Raw genomic sequence first — 19,576 nt, forward strand, 5'->3', positions numbered from 1 at the left:
CAATGACTTTCTTCCATGTAGTGTAGTATGAATGAAGCTGCATTTACGTTACACATTTGTGAGGTGTCAGCATTTTGTCCTGGGTCTATCTTATCGGTTTCTCGTATATAATGTTTACATTGAGGAGAAGTATTGTTACGGAAAAAAAAACGTTTCGGGAAGTTATAAATACAATGTAAACACATGAATTGTTCCTGAGCTCCAGAGTATCCTCTGCGCTGGCTGTCCCCTTCCTCACATGTCCCATCAGGGCTTCCTGTACTAACTCTGCGAAAGGAAACCAGAAGAGAACAGAATGTACCGCGGTATCTATAAAACGCTGTCCTATTGTATAGGCCGCGGTTCTCTAGAGATACTATACTGGGCCTATTTTAAGAGACGTGTATTAAATAATCCCCGAAGTACACCCGTGTCTGCGTTTCGGAGGGCGTTTTCAGCAACGGATCAGCCTGTAAGCCAGATTGCTTTATACACAGAGCACAAAAACATAGGATTCATTAATGCAGAGGCAGAGCGACTGTCCCAAATGTATAATGTACAGCCAGCGGCAGATTGTGCTGCGCTCTCCCACCTGGGCCTAGGCAGGTGCTCATATATGGGAAGAAACAATACATCTGTGATTTGTAAGGGTGGTATCAGGCCAGCAGCCAAACGTCTGTACACAGGAGCATATTGTCAGCAAAAGAGAATATGGAATATAATAAGCTGCTAGTAAGAACCAACCTGAAAAAAAATGATTTTACGCGGCATCTGAAGCCACATTCTGTTCACAATAAAAACACATGATTAAATAGAAGCTGCTTTGTATATGAGGACATAGAGACGCATGTCTGAGAATGGATTGTAAATGACATTTGTACAGTAATACCGCTTTCAGACCGCAAATGCAGGGTCTCACCGGGATTTTGAAACGATTCAGTCCCGGTGCGACCCTGCATGTACGTTCTGTTCAGATCGCAGCAGCGAACCGGCAATATTGCTGGTTCGATGACATCATCCGGGGGTGCGGCGGAGCATCATCGGGGGCTGGGAAGTGGGCGGCGCTTAGAGCTGGCGCTGCTCTAAGCGCTGCCTCCTCCATAGTGTGAACGGGAAGCGGGTCACTCAACCCTTTAACCCGTTCACTCTGCACAACAACATGGCAATGAACCGGTAAGAGCCCTGCGTTTAAGCAGGTTCGTATTGCTGTGTTGCTACTGGTTAGATGTAACCAGTAACACCTTTCACATCGCACCAATTACTGGGCCGAACCGGCAAGAGACCGGCTTAAACCCGGTAATTAGGTGCGATGTGAAAGGGGTATAATTCTGTTATTGAATGCATTTAAATTTGCACTGCACCGCGGCAGGCTTTCCCAACCTCTGACTAGGGCACACTAACAGCGCAGCATTTAGTGATATCAGGGCTTCAGTTCACATGGTTATATCAAAATAACTGAGGTTCCAGTTTAGTCAACTGTGCTCAAGCATCTCGCAGCCTAACTCTAACCTCCCACAGGCTAACCCTCCCTTCCTGCAGCCTAACAATCCCTCTTGCAGCGTAAACATAACCCTCCATCCCCATAGCCTACACCTAACCCCCCTCCCCTGCAGCCTAAACTTAACCCTCCCTTCCCACAGCCTAACACTAACCCCCCCCCGCAGCCTAAACCTAACCCTCCCTTCCCAAAGCCTAATTCTAACCCTCCCTCCTCGCAGCTTGAACCTAATGCAGCCCACACACGCGCCGATGCCGGCGGTGCGATGCTGTACGATGGGGTGCGCGCTCCCGCGGCACCTCATCGCACAGTACAAAAAGTATGTGCTGCACATACTTTTTGTACCTGCTTTTTCTAGCACAGCATCGCATCGCATGCACATCGTATGCACAAGGCATACGATGCGATGCTGTGTGTGCTAGTTCAGCCCACAACGCACGCTGGAATCGGTGCGTGTGTGGGCTACATAACCCTCGCTGATCCTGGCAGCCTAACTAACCTCCTCACAGCCTAAACCTAACCCTCCATCCCCGCAGCCTAAACCTAACCCTCCATCCCCGCAGCCTAAACCTAACCCCCCTCCCCTGCAACCTAAACCTAACCCTCCCTTCCCACAGCCTAACACTACCCCCCTCCCGCAGCCTAAACCTAACCCTCCCTTCCCCCAGCCTAACACTAACCCCCCTGCAGCCTAAACCTAACCCTCCCTTCCCACAGCCTAACACTTACCCCCCCCCCCCCTCGCAGCCTAAACCTAACCCTCCCTCCCCTCAGCCTACCACTACCCCCCCCCCACCCGAGCCTAAACCTAACTTTCCCTCCACGCAGCCTAAACCTAACCCTCACCCTCCATCTCCACAGCCTAAGACTCACTTCCCGCTGCCTGACACTAACCCGCCCCCCCGCAGCCTAAACCTAACCCTTTCTTCCCACAGCCTAATCCTGACCTACCCCTGATACTTACAGATATGTCCACATTGTCCATATCCTCCAAAGTCCCATTACACGATTTAAAATGCATGAGCTCAGTATGACTAGATAGCACCAAGTATATTTGCCTGCAACTTCTTCCTTTACAATATGTCTTATTAGCAAAGCCGTGTGAATATAACGCACAAGCAACTTCTGCTGATTTCAATGATATGCAACATTCTTTTATTATATGTGCAACCACAGCTGTATCTAAAAACTCTACATTATAGTGTTTTACTGGAAAACAGTAACACCATGGGAGGCTAGATGTACAATATGTAGACACATCTGTACGTTCGGGATGTTGGCTCTCAGGATTCCGGTGTCGGTGATTACGGCACCTGTCTTCCATCCGCCGGTATCCTGAGTGCCGGGATGCCAACTACATCGCAAATAAAGCCAGTCAGAAGGAAAAGTGATGTATTCGCAATTACAAAATTGATGTATTTGCAAATCCATTCGCAAAAAAATCAGACTGGAAATAGGGGATGCGGTTAATTTCCCGGCGGTCGGGATCCCGGCGGTCGGAATCCCGACACTGGAATCCCGACCGCCGAAATCCCGAAACTTTCTCCCTCCGTGGGTGTCCACGACACCCATAGAGGGAGAATAAAATAGCGTGCCGAGCGTAGCGAGGCACCGGGCCCGCTGCGTGGCGAGCGCAGCGAGCCCGCAAGGGGGGGCGATCCATGTCCCCCCCTTGTCGGGATTTCGGCGGTCGGGATTCCAGTGTCGGGATTCCGACCGCCGGGATCCCGACCGCCGGGAAATCATATCGGATCCGGAAATAGTCATCGCTGACATCAGAGACCCACCCGAAAAATGACTGGGCAAGCCTGCACACCTAGAAAACTCCATACTTCTGCCCTTAAACGCCAGCTTCCTGTCAATCAAACTGCGGCTGTTCTGGGACAGATATGTGGACAGATATTTTTTAACTATTTGGGGAATTATTCTGGTTCACTCCTTATGGCAAATTCCTTGTCAAATGGACAAAACCATGTGCACTGCAGGTGGGGCAGATGTTACTTGTGCAGAGAGAGTTAGATTTGGGTGGGGTTTTACTTCAAACTGAGATCTATATTGCAGTGTAAAAATAAAGCAGTCAGTATTTTCCCTGCACAGAAACAAAATAACTCACCCAAATCTAATTCTCTGCGCATTTTACATCTGCCCCCCCCTGCAGTGCACATGGTTTTGTCCATTTAAGAAGGAATTTGCCAGAAGGAGTGAACCAGAATAACCCCCTTGGGTCCTTATTTGATAGTCGTTCGATTTTCAAATTCTCTGAATAGCGATCCAACCTGAATTAGGCCCATAGGGTGTATCCTCCACTGTGGTAGGGACTGATGTGAATGACTAGATATTCCCTGCAAAGTACTGCAGAATATTAGTACGTTATATAAATAGCTGAAATAAATCAAGTGTGCATTATACGGAGGACATCCTTTAGTGGTTATAGATTCCAAGTGAACGGACCGCTACTAGGGAAGGCAATCCCGGGGCATTTCTTTAATTCCGGGATTCGGGATTGCAAAAAGATCAATCCTAGGATTCCCGGGATTGGCATCCCTAATTAAAATAAAACGCCCACGCCCCCTCCCCCCAAACCGACCACCACGCACAATGTGGTCGGTTATCCCAGCAGGCAGTGCAGCTGGGGAGCACTGAGCAGGCGGCAGTGGAGCAAGCGGCAGAGGTGTGCGGGGGTGCGGCCTGTGGAGCGCGACCTCTGACTTCACATCATGCTGCGCAAAGCCGGGAACAGCCAGGCAGCATCTGAGCGAGACGCTGCCTGGGGGGGGGGAGGGGGGTTAGAATTTATTGTTTAGATATATCAATTAAATATTTTGTACAAGCTATACTACAGATCTATTCCAGTGACATTTACACTTTACAGCCAAGACAGAAGGGATAATAAAGGAGAGTACTGGATAGGAAAATTAAGTAGGAGTCTTGGGGCTGGGGAATGGGATTCTGTTATGTTTCCTTTGTACAAGACTTCACAATATCTGAGTGTACCATGGAAGATGAAAGGAATAAAAGAAACATTTTCATTGATCAAAGCTTGCTGTGCTGCTATTGTGGCTATGAGAGAGAGGGGGGGTGATCAGCTGCTGATCCGTCCAGTGCGGACAATTCCCAGGCTGGAGGCTGTGCATGCTGCAGAGGTGATGTGTGTAGACTCTGGAGCGGGAAGCTGGCTGCGCTATTCTTACAGGGCTTCCTGTCTGCCAACACACAGGAGTATTGGCGTCAGTGCCGGCTGGAAACACATGCTCTGCTTTATTAGGGATACGCGACTCAGAGGATGGAAAGCTGGCACTTTGGTAGGAAGAAGATGGGGAAGTAGTAAAGGAGCAGATATTTTCAAGATAGGGTATTCCTGGGTTATTTAAGGTTTTGCTTCCAGACCCTTCCCCTTATTGTATGCAATTTCCAGAACAAAACTGCATAGAAATAAACGCCAATGTCTTAATACCTATATAGATCAGTGCGGTTACATACACTATTATGCTGTCACTGCAATCATATACATATTACCATGCAGTGAGTGTTATAGTATAGAGAGGAAGGAAGGAATATTTGGTACTCTTTACCTAGAAGGGCGCCCATCGTGGCCATCGCGGGCATTGAATGCACTAAAAAATAGGGTGCGATGCGACCGACGCGATGCCCGCGATTTCCCATAGGGAACAATGTTAAATGTCTCAATTGACCCGATTTTCCTGTTCAATGCCTCAATTGACCCGATTTTTCCATAGGAAACAATGTTAAATGGCCCACAGAGGCCAAATAGGCAGTGTGAAATGGCCACCCCACGATCAACGTCAACCCGAAGCGTGGCGAGCGCAGCGAGCCCGCGAGGGGTGGCGGTACGCGTCCTACGACCTTTTCATACCCCCACTATCCACGTCGGCGTGGAGTTGAGAATAGAAAGTGTGGCGAGCGCAGCGAGCCACCGAGCCCGAAGCGTGGCGAGCACAGCGAGCCCCGCGAGGGGACGCGGATACCTTCACAGGTATTCACAGCTGTCCGCGTGTGCTCGCCACGCTTCGGGCTCGGTGGCTCGCTGCGCTCGCCACACTTTCTATTCTCAACTCCACGCCGACGTGGATAGTGGGGGTATGAAAAGGTCGTAGGACGCGTACCGCCGCCCCTCGCGGGCTCGCTGCGCTCGCCACGCTTCGGGTTCACGGTGCTCGTGGGGTGGCGTTAACAATTGTGGGGGCCATTTCACACTTCAGGGTGGCTATTTGGCCTCTGTGGGCCATTTAACATTGATTCCTATGGAAAAATCGGGTCAATTGAGGCATTGAACAGAAAAATCGGGTCAATTGAGACATTTAACATTGTTCCCTATGGGAAATCGCGGGCATCGCGTCGGTCGCATCGCACCCGATTTTTTAGTGCATTCAATGCCCGCGATTTTTTACTAACGATGCTCACGATCAAAATCGTGGGCGCCGTTCTAAGTAAAGAGTACCGAATACTTACTCACAGGCAGAGACAGGGGTGGAGAACCTTATATACATCCATGCCCCCCCCCCCCCCCACACACACACTGTGCAGGGATCAACTACCAGTGGACCAGGGGGGATGTTGCCCATAGCAACCAATTAATACAGTTTGGAGGAAATTATGGAACCAGAAGCCCCAGCTGCAGGGCATGTGGGGCCTTGTTGGACCGCTCTTTCCCCCCACACACATACAGTGATTCTATAAGAGATGGAGATTCCAGCATTGCCCCTTCCCAGCTACTGGTGGGCAGGTCATCCATGTGCAGGGTGTCATCAGATCCCAGGTTGTCCATCTCCTCCTTGATTAGTGGATGTTGGAAGCCTGAGGACCACAGCATCTTTGCTGAACAGCTGGTCACATATGCCTCCAGCAGCCCCTTGCCAGCCACATTCACCCCTCCTCAGTACACTTTGTCAGGTCATGGGATGAGCTGCTATGGCTGGGCATGTCATTAATATTATCTCTATGTCTACCTTGTTACGATCGGTCTTCTCACCTATTGCCACCACTAATGTCTACTTCTAAGCTATAACTGCTATATTGCTTTATGTAACAATTAATGAAGATATTCAAAACTCTACATGGAAGCAGAGGTCCTGGTTGTTATCATTCTTTCCAACTGTCCCACTTTGGGTCCCGGTTTCCTTTGCCAGGGATGAGGGGGTATTTGGGGGGGGGACCACACACACGTGCCCTGCATAGCAGTGGGAAAATACTTAATCCTGTCTAGTTATGATCTAGACCAGGGGTGGCCAAATCTGTCTTCAAGATCTACCAACAGTTCATGGGTGAGATTTAATAGGATGAGATTTTCAGAAAGTGAGAGATTTGGTGAGAAATCTCCAGGTTTTTTTAAGCGGCAATCATTTACACTTTAAAATCAAACTGATTTAGCAGTGTAAATGATTGCCGCTTTAAAAAAACCTGGAGCTTTCTCACCAAATCTCTCACTTTCTGAAAATCTCATCCTATTAAATCTCACCCCATGTGTCTCAGGCAGCCTGTGGTTCTATAGTAGGAATGAATGCAGCAGGTTTGAAAATGTGACAGTTAGTAATGACTACAGCTGTGCACCAGCTAGGTGATCTGGGGAATGTGACAGTTACAGTAGTAATGACTACACCTGTGCACCAGCTAGGTGGCCTGGGAAATGTGACAGTTAGTAATAACTACAGCTGTGCACCAGCTAGGTGACCTGGGAAATGTGACAGTTAGTAATGACTACAGCTGTGCACCAGCTAGGTGACCTGGGAAATGTGACAGTTAGTAATAACTACAGCTGTGCACCAGCTAGGTGACCTGGGAAATGTGACAGTTAGTAATGACTACAGCTGTGCACCAGCTAGGTGACCTGGGAAATGTGACAGTTAGTAATGACTACAGCTGTGCACCAGCTAGGTGACCTGGGAAATGTGACAGTTAGTAATGACTACAGCTGTGCACCAGCTAGGTGATCTGAGAAACGTGGACTGTTGGTAGATCTCGAGAACCGGTTTGACGACCCCTGATCTAGTCATTTATTAAATATAGCTGTACATATGGGAATGTTCAAAAATATTATCTGTTAAGTGCTGCAGAATATGTGTACGCTACATTAATGACTGGTAATAAATAAAGAATACCATAAAACTAACTTCTTCAGTTGCTTCCTCCTCTTGCACAGTGTTGGCCAGACATCCTTTGCAGCAAAACATCCTCCATGTGCCCATAAACTCCTGCTACCATCTGTCCTCTCTGTGCACCACCACCTCTTCCTCAACCAAACACCTTGGAGGAGGAAGAATGGGAAGGTTTATGGAGGATGTAAGACGTCAGATCATTCTGCAAGGAAGAGACCAGTTGTGGGATACATACAATATGGTTCCTTATTTGTGAGTCCATATTTCCTTTTTAAAACGTCTGATGTACGGAACTAGATGGAAAAACTCTCCCACTAGCTTCTATAAACTCTGCTTATAGTCCCAACAAATACTTAAAAAGTGTAGAACCAAAGGATGTAGATTTAATAACCAACTAAGCAGCATTTATTGCTGCTTACAAACTAAATGTAGACACATTGCCTATTAAATTGGATGTATGGGAACTAAAGATGTGCTCCGGACACACGTCGTCTGCTAAGACCGATGCCTAATGTCGTAGCTGGCATGCAAAAACAAAAAAGCTAAATTTTACAATAATAAATGAAAAAGAAATTAATAATTTTAGGAGAATCGTAAATTGACAATAAGCTATTTACAAGAAAAGGCTAAAGACCCATACACTCTGGGCGAATTTGAGCTGAAAGCCGCTCAAAACAGCAAGTTTGAACGGCTTTCAGCTCAAAGCCGCCCAGTGTGTATGCCCCGGCGGTGAGCAGTGATGGGCGCTCCCGCATCATCGCCGGGAAAGACACTTACCTGCTGGTATTAGCAGCAGATGAGAAGCTTTGAGGACAGCTTTGCATGGCGCTGCGCTATGTAAAGCTGCCGGGCAGGGGGAAAGCCGCTCAGTGTGATCAGCCATCACCGCTGTCCATACACGCGGAGCATAATCACCCAGTGTGTATGGACCTTAAGACCTTGACCGGTACTTATGTATTATCTGGGCTCCCATGTTAAATGCACCCCATTTTTTCATACCCCTACTATCCAACTACGCATGGAGTTGATTTTATATAGTGTGGCGAGCGCAGCGAGCCACCGTGCCCGAAGCGTGGCGAGCGCAGCGAGCCCCGCGAGGGGACGCGGTCTCATAAGAAAAACGGGAGCCCAGATATTACATAAGTACCCCTTGACCTATGTTCAAGACTGGTGGTTTAGCTTCTCATGAAGATAGAAGTACTTCTTCCTTTCGAAATTAAAAAAAAAAAAATGCTTATTTTGGGTTTATCACCCTGTACAGCACCCCTGTAATTATGGCAGGCAGGGCACTGCTGGATTTATAGGGCAACATCGCTGGACTTCTGCAGCAGCAACAGGCAGCACAGGGCAGCACCGCTGGACTTATACGGCAGCACAGGGCAACACCTCTGAACTTATACGGCAGCACAGCTGGACTTATAAACAGCACAGGACAGCACCCCAGCATGGTCCCCCTGCGTACGGACCATGCAAATGTTAGCAGACTCCGGACATTTGGGAGTGGGACACATGCGGTTTTTGGGAGTACCCGAGAAAACGCAGGTGTTGCACGGATGTTGGGAGGGAGGGCCGCTGACTTCAGCAGCTGCCTCATTCTCCCCACGGCTTTCGCAGCATTGAGTAAGGCCTGACTTAGTGCGAGCAGGGGGAAAACCATTCCATGGTGAGTGATTTTCCCCCTGTGTGCACTGCTGCTAACACATTCGCAGCCATGCACAGGGTTGGGGGGGGGGTGGCTATTACCTGCTCCCTGGGCACTGAACACTCGCAGCCCCGCGAGCAGTGTTCCAGAACCATCAGAAGGACTTTGCTGTCTGTGAAGAAGGTGAGTAGCTCTGAGGCTGCCACTAACCTGCGACAGGCAGGAAGTGGTCAGCACTGACGTCACCGATCCTCCCCTGGGCACGCCTGCATTTCTTCTGACACTCACGGAAAATGCCAGGTTACCACCCCCTTTCCCTATATTTTCCCCTGAAAAATGTGTCTTCTTAATATAGCTATATGAATACGATGCACAAGCAGACTATGCTGACTAAAATGATATGCAGCTTGCCTACGTTCTTTGTGTGACTGAGGGTATATCTGTATATGAAATGTTATGCTACAGTGTTTTACCGGAAAACACTGCGGATGTATCTACCTAAAATACGCTACGGTACTGGAAAATACTGAAACCTAGCATTTCACATGCAGATATACCCACAGTGTACAGATAATAGGCATGCCACATATCAATTTAAACAACAGAAGGTGTTTGCACAACCTATTCAAACTATTTTGCAAATAAGATACATTGTAATGGAAGAAGTTTATGTGTGAGAGGCTGGAGGGTTGAGAGGAACAGAGGCGTAACTCTGGGAGGCAATGGAGTCATCTACCGCCGGACTCCTGCTCCCAAGGGGGCACCTCTTCTCTCCCTGCGAGTTTGAATGAGTTAATTGAAAGCCATTGATATCACTTCTGTGGCTGACTCCTGCTCCTTGCAAGACAATAGATGTCTTTACCCTAAACATCATTTTTGTCAGAGAGATCCAGAAAGTGAGAGATTTGGTAAGAAAAGTTTTTTTTAAAGCGGCAATCATTTACACTGCAAAACCAGTTTGATTTTGAAGTGCCAATGATTGCCGCTTTAAAAAAAAACCTCGGGATTTCTTACCAAATCTCTCACTTTCTGAGTCTCCCATCCTATTAAATTTCACCCCAAGTATTAGAATCCATGACCTGTTCCACTAGAAGCAGACACCTTCATACATACTGTACATACACACACACATGGATACATACAGTATATGTATATAAGATTATTTGGGAGTGTGAATGTGTGGAGGTGGAGGCACCAATATTTATCTTGCATCCAAGCAACTGGGGCGAACTTCCGCCACTGGAGAGGAGGCGTGGTAAGCTTGGGTGTAGAGATGAGTTATGAGGGCGAAGGATGGGAGGTTGGTAAATGTGATTTCTTGGAGCGCCAGTGTGAGGTGGGTGGAAAGGAGACTCAAGTAACTACAGGATTATAACTAAGCCCTGTTAGTAACCGGCATGACAGCGAGGAACAGACTGTTCTACAGCAGAAAATATTAAGCAGACAGATTTGGGGAAAACGTGTGAAGAATTGTGTCCTATGTTCAGCCAAGAAGAACACATTTCAGCCTCGGTTCTGACTTTCAGACATTCCTGCGGTTCTACAGGAGGGAATTGGCGGCACTCAGCATGATAACGATTCAGATGTATTAATGTCATACACGATGAGCCAGGCAGATATCTTGTATCGGAAGAGAGAAAAGTATTTCTGGGATATTTGCTGGACTACAAATCAGGGACAGGGTCCTCACTGAGCCGCGCTCCCATCTATGGAAGCAATAACAGGTTACAGATGTGTCCTCGTACATCCCTGCTGCAGCCGCGCACTCCAGGAAGAATGAGAATCTTCTAGCGCCTGGGGCGTGGATCAAAGAATAGACAGTGTCTAGGTTGACAGACGCCAAAAGATCAACATGCACAAAGTCGACACTGACAAAAGGTCGACGTGCGGATGGTTGAAATAGACAAAAGGTCAAAACACGCAAAAGGTCGACAGGGGAAAAGGTTGACACAAGAAAAGGTCAATATGAGTTTTTTACTTTTTGTGTCAAAGACGACATGGGCCCCCATTTAGTGTAGTGCGCATCCCTGCATGGCAAGAGAACTTCGGGCCCTTTAGCATTCACAATCAGAGTCCACGTGGATGTTAATTTAGTCCAAAAACATCTTCATAAACTCATGTCGTCCTTTTTACTCATCGACCAATGGCATGTCGTCCTTTTTACTCATCGACCAATGCCATGTCGTCCTTTTTACTCATCGACCAATGCCATGTCGTCCTTTTTACTCATCGACCAATGCCATGTTGTCCTTTTTACTCATCGACCAATGCCATGTCGTCCTTTTTACTCATCGACCAATGCCATGTCGTCCTTTTTACTCATCGACCAATGCCATGTCGTCCTTTTGCCAAGGTCAATCTTGCGCCTGTCAATCTATTGATATATTGTCAACCTATCATCCGCAAAAAAAAAAAAAAGAATCGCTCATGCCAAACAAATTTGCTAGGCTTCTATGAGGATGTCAGCAGCAACCTTGACATTGGAAATGCCGTAGACGTGGTCTTCCTAGATTTTGCTATTGTGCCACACAAGAGGCTGATAAACAAAATGGAGGAACTGGGACTAGGGGTAATAATTTGTAGATGGGTACAACTGGCTGTGTAATAGAGAACAGAGAGTGGTCGTGAACAGTGCCGTATCCAATATGATACCAGTACCAGTGGCGTAGCTAAGTTTTGGGCGCCCCCCCCCCGCCGTTGGGGGGGGCCCTCCCCGCCAAGCACCCCTACCCCGCTGCCCATGCAAACCCCCCCTCAATCCCCCACAGCCTTACCTATCGCGCTGGTCCCGGCGGCTCCGTTCTTCTGCTGAGGACCACCAGAAAATGGCCGCCCCCATACAGCAGACAGTTTCAGAGAACTGTGTGCTATATGGGGGCGGCCATTTTGTGGTGGTCCTCAGCAGAAGAATGGAGCCGCCGGGACCAGCGAGATAGGTAAGTCGGCGGGGGATTGGGGGGGGGTTAACTATAGCACTGCAGCCCCCGGCGCCCCCACATGCACAGCGCCCCCCCGCGGTGGCGGGGGCTGCGGTGCTATAGTTACGCTGCTGACCAGTACTAAGTGGGGTGCCACAGGGTTCGGTACTAGGGCCCATTTTATTTAACATATTTATTAACGACATTGGGCTGGGAATACTCAGCAATGTTTCCATCTTTGCTGATGACACTGAGTAGAGTTATTAGATTAACTGAGGAAGTCTCCTCGCTACGTCAGGGCTTTTTTTGATCAATTGCACAGGAAGGGAGATGGATATGCAGTTTATTAGAAATTGGCCCCCTCTTGTAGGGATAATCACAGATTGTGGTAAATCTAGGGGTGTGCTACCACCGACAATTATAATGCAATGCTTTTATTGAGAGAAAGAAAAAGGATTGTCATATGGTGGTGCACCATTTATAGAGAATTGAGTCATAAAAAATACCTTTTATTAATTTTGTTTTAAAAGAAGAACACGAAATATGACATACGACATAGAACATAAACACGAGTGAAAACAGTGTGTTTTAAAAGGCACGTGCGATTTCCAAGAGCAACTACCTTATTTAAGTGTTTTTATATTATTGATTGACACCACTATTAGACTCCTTCATGAAAAATAATTTGTTTGAGGAGATGGGTGTCTATTGGTAATTCAAGTCTGTGTTATACCTGTTTACTGTATTTGTCAAACAGCCATATAATTCGCTACCTTTCAACAGTTAATTGGGATATCTTGTTAGCACTCAATGAGTTACAATAAGCTTGTTAATTAAGTATCAGAGTGGTTTGTCACTCCTGTTTAGATACAGGGTAGATATACAGGGTAGATATAAGTAGCTAGGTGTTGTCAATCATATGTTTGTATCACATTCAACTGTCCTGATATGGAATAACAGTGAGCTCACTGTTATTCCATATCAGGACAGTTGAATGTGATACAAACATATGATTGACAACACCTAGCTACTTATATCTACCCTGTATCTAAACAGGAGTGACAAACCACTCTGATACTTAATTAACAAGCTTATTGTAACTCATTGAGTGCTAACAAGATATCCCAATTAACTGTTGAAAGGTAGCGAATTATATGGCTGTTTGACAAATACAGTAAACAGGTATAACACAGACTTGAATTACCAATAGACACCCATCTCCTCAAACAAATTATTTTTCATGAAGGAGTCTAATAGTGGTGTCAATCAATAATATAAAAACACTTAAATAAGGTAGTTGCTCTTGGAAATCGCACGTGCCTTTTAAAACACACTGTTTTCACTCGTGTTTATGTTCTATGTCGTATGTCATATTTCGTGTTCTTCTTTTAAAACAAAATTAATAAAAGGTATTTTTTATGACTCAATTCTCTATAAATGGTGCACCACCATATGACAATCCTTTTTCTTTCTCTCAATAGAAGTCTCCTCGCTTCAGAGCGATCTTAATAAATTAGATGAGTGGGCAAAAATGTGGAAGATGAGGTTCAATGTGGATAAATGCAAGGTCATGCACCTTGGGATACATAACCAGTGTGCTAGTTATAACCTAAGCGGGGAGGTATTGGGTAATTCAGTACTCGAAAAGGATTTAGGAGTCCAAATAGACAACAAACTACAGGGTGTAGTGCTCAGTGTCACATAGCAACAAATAAGGCCAACAGGATACTGGCATGTATAAAAATGGGCATGGAAACTAGGGACTCAAAAGCAATAATGCCACTGTACAAAGCATTGGTTAGACCACACCTAGAATATGGAGTACAACATGGACCCCACACTATAAAAAGGACATCATAGAACTGGAAAAAACCCAAAGAAGAGCAACAAAGCTTATTAGGGGAATGGAGAATGTAAGCTATGAAGACAGATCGAACAAATTGGGATTGTTTAAGGTAGAAAAGAGACGTTTAAGGAGGGACATGCTTAACATGTACAAATATATCAGGGGCCAATATAAGGAACTGTCAGGTGCCCTTTTTTACTGAAAGTAATGACTCTAGGAAACGTGGGCACGAGTTTAGATTAGAGGAAAAAAGATTAGCCACAACTCACGAGTCTATTGTGTTCCGACACCATTTGCCCACTAGGGGGCAGTAATCTATTAGCAGTCATCCTCAAACTTGGACGGATTAGAGAATTCCTGTTTTGTGAAGAGAGAACCTGTGTTTATGTGGTCTCACACAGATGAACCTAGCAGTAGAATAATGATGGGCAGAATTGTCTGGGAGAGACACTGGGCTGCTGCATGCAGGTTACTGGCTATATGAATACATCATTTTGCAAGAAGGAATATAAAAATGGTCAACAGGGAGCAACTGTGATAATAGCAGCATCTAGCACTCCGCGCTCCAGCCGCATTAAGCCGTCAGTCCAGCCCCATGGAATCTCCATAAATGACTGGACACACGGGGGCGATAGGGGCTATAATCGCTGGGAATATGGTCGCAGGCGACCATATTGCCAGTGATGGAAGTGTGCCCCGGCGATAAATCGCCGGGTGCGCGCTCCCGTTTTCAGCCCCATTGTAAATCGCTGGTCGCAGGAGCTTGCTCCTGCGACCAGCTAATTACCTCTGCGGCACTGCCGGCAGAGGTTCCCTTTCAAGGAGAAACTGAGCAATAGATCTCCCCCGTGTGTACGGGGCTTGAGCCTATAATACTTTAGTGGAAATGTACAATTTAAACCAAAACCCTTTTTTCCACACAGTATTGTGACTCTATCTAATATATTAACTGACCCCATACAGGTTTACATAGCGTCCACTCTTGCCTGTTAGAGCAGGACACTGCACCCTGCTCAATTTTTACCAGGCAAAATGCACCCAGCCCGTTTTGCGGCTCCTTGCTAAAACAGCCAGGCCCGCTTGTCACTGCCGCCGGCTTTCAAAGCGCTAGTGGGAAGCCCAGCACCTGTGTAGGAGCCTGGCAGGCCCACCCACATGAGAGACGTCGGCGGGCCCAGCCCACTGCATTTAAAGTGCCCCCTTTTCCCTAGTGCCCTGCCCTCTTATGATCCTGGAGGGATCACAATTACACTTTAGTGCCCTAGTGAGGTCACTGGTTCCTATTGAGTGGATAGACTGCATTCTCAGTGATGTCACTGGCTCCTAATAAGTGAGTAGCCTGCAATCTTAGTGATGTCACTTGTTCCTATTCAGTGGATAGGCTGCATTCTCAGTGATGTCACTGGCTCTTAGTAAGTGAGTAGCCTGCAATCTTAGTGATGTCACTGGTTCCTATTCAGTGGATAGGCTGCATTCTCAGTGATGTCACTGGCTCCTAGTAAGTGAGTAGCCTGCAATCTTAGTGATGTCACTGGTTCCTATTCAGTGGATAGGCTGCATTCTCAGTGATGTCACTGGCTCCTAGTAAGTTAGTAGCCTGCAATCTTATTGATGTCACTGCTTCCTAGTGAATTGATAGGCTGTATTCTCAGTGATGTCACTAGTTTCTAGTGAATGAGATGGCTGTATTCTCAGAGATGTTAGGATTTTCATTAATGATCCTGTTTTTTTAGTGAGTGGATACAGTCATACTTTCTGAATATGTTGGATGATCTCTCTGACTCTGCAGAGAGTCTAGCAATCTCTAGTAGTCTCTGAGGCTGGCCTGCTTTGGAGCTGCACAGAGATCAAGTACAGGCACTTGGGAGAAAAATGTTTTCTACAATAGGACGATGTGTGCTCCAGAAAAATGTCTGCCGCTGTCCAGCACACTGCCGGCTAAATGAGCAGGTTTGTGCGCAAAGATGTGTGATGAATTACAGGGATTTGGATCTGGTTGAAGGGGATACGGTCATTAGGTCTACACCAACTAGGTCAACAAGCATTGGGTTGACACCACTAGGTCGACAGGCAGCAAGGTCGACATGTGTTTAGGTCGACATGGGTCTAGGTTGACAGGTCATTAGGTCGACACAAGCATTAGGTCGACATGGGTTAGGTCGACAGTCAAAAGGTCGACATGGGGTTTTCACTGTTTTTTGAGCCGACATGTGCCGACAGGAGGTACTTCATGCCCTACCATCAACTAGGGTGTGGTGGGAGAATAAAATAATGTGCCGAGCGCAGCGAGGCACCGCACCCGAAGCATTGCGAGTGATGCGAGGGGATGCGGTGCACTTCAAACTGTATCCATGTTGACCATGTTGATATTCGGGTCAAAAGGCAGTGAAAAACCCCATGTCGACCTTTTGACTGTCGACCTAATGCTTGTGTCAACCTTATGTCCTGTCGACCTAGACCCATGTTGACCTTGCTGCCTGTTGACCTAGTGGTGTCAACCCAATGCTTGTCAACCTGGTCAGTGTAGACCTAACAACCCGCACCCGGTTGAAGGGAGAGAGATAGTGAGGTTTATTTAAGATGCCAGAAAACAGTATACTTCCTTATATGTTTAATGTACAGTCACACCTACGGTAAAACATCTCTCAGGTGGAGCCTTGTGTGAAATGGGCTGAAACTGGGTAGCAACAAGCAAGTTATCTGTTCCATAAAAGAATCATGGGAGTGACATGTGCGTGTAGCTAAAGCTCCATTCGAGTCAAGCGTGCAGGGAAGGGACGGCCGTTTCCAATGGAGTTCTTGCCCCAAGTATGGGCGAAGACTAATAATCATGGGTGCAGCGGTGGACAGAAAGACAGAGGAAAGAGCAGCTTCCTAATGGAGAGTGCACAAATCCTGGCATTCGTTCTGCAGAAACTAACAGTAGCATAAGGTCCTGTCCAAAGAGGGGGTGTGGACGCAAGTGCATCACATTCACAATGAAGGAGGCATTTGCCAGTGTTACATACTAGTAAATGCCATCTTTTCAAACCCCCACTATCCACGGCAGCCCGAAGCGTGGCGAGGGGATGCGTTACGTGTACTCCCGTCCTTTTCATACCCCCACTATCCACATTGGTGTGGACTTGATTTTATATAGAGCGCAGCGAGCCCCGCGAGGGGACGCGGATTACATGTAAGGTAATCCGCGTCCGCTCGCCACACTTCGGTCTCGCCACACTATATAAATTCAACTCCACGCTGACGTGGATAGTGGGGGTATGAAAAGGACGGGAGGACACGTAACGTGTCCCCTCGACACGCTTCCGTCTGCCGTGGATAGTGTATTTGTCGGCAGCCATAACTCATATAATGTACTGCTGACTGACTACAATATCGCTGACTGACTACGCTGGATCTAACAGGGACGCTTAAGCGGCCGCGGGAACACTACGCTACTTCTGACGGACTACACTAACTACGTTGGCCGCGGGAACACTACACTGATTCTGACAGGGACGCTACGCTGACGGCATAACTGCGGCCGTGAAACTACACAAGTACCGTTTCTTTTATGTATCTAATGTTTATTATATACATCCATTATATTTAAAGATATATTGGTCTGTACAATATTGTATTTCCCTTTTTCTTTAAACACCCCCCTCCCCCCCTTATACATATATACACACACACACACACACACACAAACACACACACACACATTGGGGGGTGCAAGCAAACTCCTTTAATAGAAAAAAACATGCTGCACTGCAGGTGGGGCAGATGCAACATGTGCAGAGAGAGTTACATTTGGGTGGGGTGTGTTCAAACTGAAATCTAAATTGCAGTGTAAGAATAAAGCAGCCAGTATTTACCCTGCACAGAAACAAAATAACTCTCCCAAATCTAACTCTCTCTGCACATGTTACTTCTGCCCCACCTGCAGTGCAGCATGGCATTGTCCATTAAAGGAGGAGTTTTGCAAACCAACCAGAATCCCCCCCATTGTGTAGTGTGTACTAAGCTTATCTGATATTAGGTGTGAAAGCAAGCCTTTATCTCATCAATGATTACAATTAATAATAATAATCTTGGTTAATAATGTTAGCAATAGGACCTTAAATCTAAACAGTAACAACCGATGCAGATCATCAATAAGCTTTGTGCAAATATATATGTTAAAATATACATCTTTATATCCCAGAGATATGAAATCTAAACAAGAACTGCCTGAAATCATTCTGACGTATGACCAGCATAAGAATAATGTTATTTTATTTGTGAACACGTGCTGCCCCCTGGTGTTCAAAAGCAATTTGCAGTTTTGCCAACATCATCAACTATGCCAGTGATTCCAAAACTTTTTTTGCATCACGGCACGCTAGATTATCAGAATATTTGTCAAGGCACCCCTTGGTGCAAAGTTTGCTACCGAGAATTTCTGAAAACAATATTAAATTAAATAAGTTGTGCTTATATGTCATCCTCAGGTCCAGTTATGTGGTGAGGGACAGGATTCACTTCTGTTTATCCACATATTTAAAAACTGGAAGCCACCAGCACTGATTTTGCATTACATTGACCATAAATAATTTGAATCGGTTCTGGACAACCAAACCGAGGCACCCCTGCATGTGCTCCGAGGCATCCCAGGGAGCCTAGGCGCACAGTTTGGGAACCACTGAGCTATGCATTAAGAATAATGTTATTTTAATTGTGAACACCTACTGCCACCTGGTGTTCATTTACAATATGCTCATTAATCTACTCTAAAGGCCCCCATATACCATGCGACTTCTCCTATCGGGTGAAATCAGGCCCAAATCGCATAGTGTATAGGGGTCTTTAAGGCAGAATTTAGGTCTGAATGTGCCTGTATTTGCTGATTGGTGCAGAACTGGAACACTGTATATGCACACAGCTGTATGTATATATACATGCATGTATATATACATGCACCATGTTTACTCTACCTTTAGTTTGTGTCATGTACATGTGTATATTTTGTGTATATTACTGACCTTTTGGAAGCAGAGGAACTGTCTCTCTTATTGGATGATCTTTGGTGCTTATCTTGTTCTGCTCCTAAGAATTTCATTTTGAAGTTACTGTAGGCATCTGTACTGCTCTCCTTCTCTGCTGTGGGGTGAGGCTGCTTCTCCCGCTTGGTGACAGAATGGGGAGACGGGTTCCCGAGCGATGCGTTGGAGGACGAGCCGCCCAGTAATTTAGCAGAGAACTCTTTGCCGAGTTGCAGTGCAGGGTTCGGAGAACTGCTCGGGGACTCTCCCATGTTTCCCAGGTGGCCATTAGTCTGGGACTCATCTTTAGGTTGAACGGGCTGGTAAACTGCAGAGGAACGCCTCTGCCCTCGCTTTTTCAGGGAGTCCTGACGGAGAAAGAGCAGTGGTTAATGTCAGAAGTACAATTACTCTGGCTTCTTGCTCTTTTTGTACAATATATATATATATATTAGGGCGGAGTGAAAAAGTTGAGACATTCAAAATCGGATAGTGTGGAAAGTTGTGATGACCAGAATAAGAAACCTGCAAAAGCGTTTTGCTCTAAGTCAATATCTTCTGTTCCGGAAAGAATCCT

General features: G+C 46.5%; 1 protein-coding gene across 6 annotated transcripts in view; it reads right to left on the minus strand.

The window, feature by feature from the left end:
- The window catches only part of MINDY4 (MINDY lysine 48 deubiquitinase 4), a 117,574-nt gene that overhangs the window by 73,935 nt on the left and 24,063 nt on the right, over positions 1 to 19,576 (minus strand). For all 6 annotated transcript variants that reach the window (XM_083186865.1, XM_083186863.1, XM_083186862.1 and 3 more), the window contains exon 5: positions 19,000 to 19,367. In XM_083186865.1, coding sequence (XP_083042991.1) covers positions 19,000 to 19,367 — 368 coding nt within the window. The remainder of the gene's footprint in view (positions 1 to 18,999; positions 19,368 to 19,576) is intronic.

Source organism: Crinia signifera, chromosome 5 (genome assembly GCF_055691185.1).
Source record: "Crinia signifera chromosome 5, ASM5569118v1, whole genome shotgun sequence".
Taxonomy (NCBI): Eukaryota; Metazoa; Chordata; class Amphibia; order Anura; family Myobatrachidae; genus Crinia; species Crinia signifera.